This window comes from Parasteatoda tepidariorum, chromosome 11 (assembly GCF_982258835.1).
Source record: "Parasteatoda tepidariorum strain Cologne lab strain chromosome 11, Ptep-v5.0, whole genome shotgun sequence".
NCBI classification, from domain to species: domain Eukaryota; kingdom Metazoa; phylum Arthropoda; class Arachnida; order Araneae; family Theridiidae; genus Parasteatoda; species Parasteatoda tepidariorum.
The window spans coordinates 90,547,190-90,549,220 of record NC_141765.1 but is presented as its reverse complement, the minus strand read 5'-3'; the positions used below and the strand labels follow the sequence as shown (position 1 = coordinate 90,549,220).

The following is a 2,031-nucleotide window of genomic DNA, read 5'->3' as shown; positions in this document are numbered from 1 at the left end:
TTATATAATATCTACTCTTCTAGCTTTCATACTAGAAAAATCGTGTATAATGCTCTCAAAATTTATATTATTTGTAATTTCTTGTTCTATTGACAATATTGCAAGATTTTGTAGTCTTAATTGACTCATTGTAGAACGAAGATAATTTTTTATCAACTTCAATTTTGAGAAGCTTCTTTCGCAACTAGCGACACTGATTGAAATTGTTAAAAAAATTCTTATCAAAATTACAATGTTGGGAACAGAATTTTCCAACCTATACTGCTGAATAAATTTTAGCAGATCAAGAGGGCCCTTCTCCCCGTTTTTCCAATGTTTTGCCTCTTCTTTTAGTGCAGGTACAGTCATAAAAACCTGGATCCTTTTTCTTTTAATATGGAACTGTTCTTTATCAATGTCAATCAAGTCATTTATTTGACATTCAAATTTTTCATTTAGTAGGTTACACGGTATTATACACGAAAATTTTCTTACATGGCCATGCAACTGATCGAAGCGTTCTTTTATTTCCTTTATAATTCTGTCCATAGATGAAAACATTTCTCTTCGTACTTCTTCTTCTAAGGATAGCCCCACGTCTCGCGAATTTTCCCCACTCATATTTTTTCTCCTTCTAACTCGACGCTCAGTCGATATCTCCAACTCTTCACAAATTATTTTGGCTGCTATAACAGCGTTTTGTACTAGCGTATCTCTTTGTTCCATGAAATGTGTTTGCAAAGAATTTAGTTTTATATGGCATTGGTGGACATTTAACCCTTTTATTTGCAGGTATTTTTGAGCGTCATTAATTTCCAAAAGGACGGGTTCCCATAAATGAAGGTAACATAGAAAAGAAAAAGATTGCATAGAATTGAGTAATACTCCAGCATCTGATCTCGTTTTACTATTTTCTTCTTCAGATGTCAATTTTTCCAAAGCGCTTAAAATGTAAAAAAAATATTTTTTTACTATAGTTACCGCGGCAGCTCTAGCGCTCCAGCGAGTTTCTACACTGCGTTTAACACCTTGACCAGTGACAGAAAGTAAAACATTCCATCTATGAGTGGAAGAAGAAAACAACTGTTCGATAGTTCCAAAAAATGTGATGGAATTGATAGCTGTAGAAGCTGCGTGTAAACATGCCAGGTTTAAAGAATGATTTGTACATGCTACAAATTCTGCATTTGGATTTATTTCTTTAATACGAGTTTGAACACTGCTGTGCTTTCCTGCCATGACGGCAGCATTATCGTAAGCCTGTCCTCTGCAATTTTTTTATATCTAAACCGTCATTTTCTAATTTCGTTAAAATCATATCTGTGTATTTCACCAGCAGTTTTTCCTTTAGTTTCTACGAAGTCAATAAACGATTCTACAACTTTAACTTCGCTACCATCAATAACTACATATCTAATAATTTGACTGGTTTGATCTTTGTGTGAAATGTCAGGTCAAATATAATACAAAAGTATTTAGCCTGCTTTATTTGATCCATAATTGTTTTTCTGACTGCGCCTCCCAATAGCTCTATGAATTCGTTCTGGATCTTCGGCGACAAATAAGAGATACTATATTTATTACCCATCTTAATTTTTACTACGTGTTCTCGTAATACTGGGTCGTACTTAGCCAATAAGTCAACAAGCTCAAGAAAATTTCCTCTATTTTCCATTGAATCGATGTTTTCCTGATGAACACTCTCACGATGTCCTCGAAACGCCAAATTTTGTTTTGCTAAGAATCTAATTATATCAAGTATTCTTGTTAGAATTTCCTTCCATTTTTTTATTTCTTTATCAATATTCTGTTGTTGTAGTTCGTCAATAGTTGCGCCACGTCCAAGTCTTATTTCTAATTCCTTCCATTTGGAATATGATCGAATGTGCAGTGGACTCACCTCATGTTAACTAATTTTGGGATTAAGTTTCCACCATTTGTTAAAACCATTTTCCGTATTAAAACCTGCTTGACAAAGATTATCAAACAGTTTGCAGCAGAAACAATAAATACTTTTCTTCGATGGTGAATATACCATCCACGATCTTAAGA

General features: G+C 33.8%; 1 protein-coding gene across 1 annotated transcript; it reads right to left on the bottom strand.

The window, feature by feature from the left end:
* On the bottom strand, positions 1 to 1,218 carry LOC147801879 (zinc finger MYM-type protein 1-like). The gene has a single exon (XM_087154525.1). It carries the CDS (start codon positions 1,216 to 1,218, stop codon positions 1 to 3), a length of 1,218 nt encoding a protein of 405 aa, XP_087010651.1.
* Between the last annotated feature and the right edge of the window lie 813 nt (positions 1,219 to 2,031).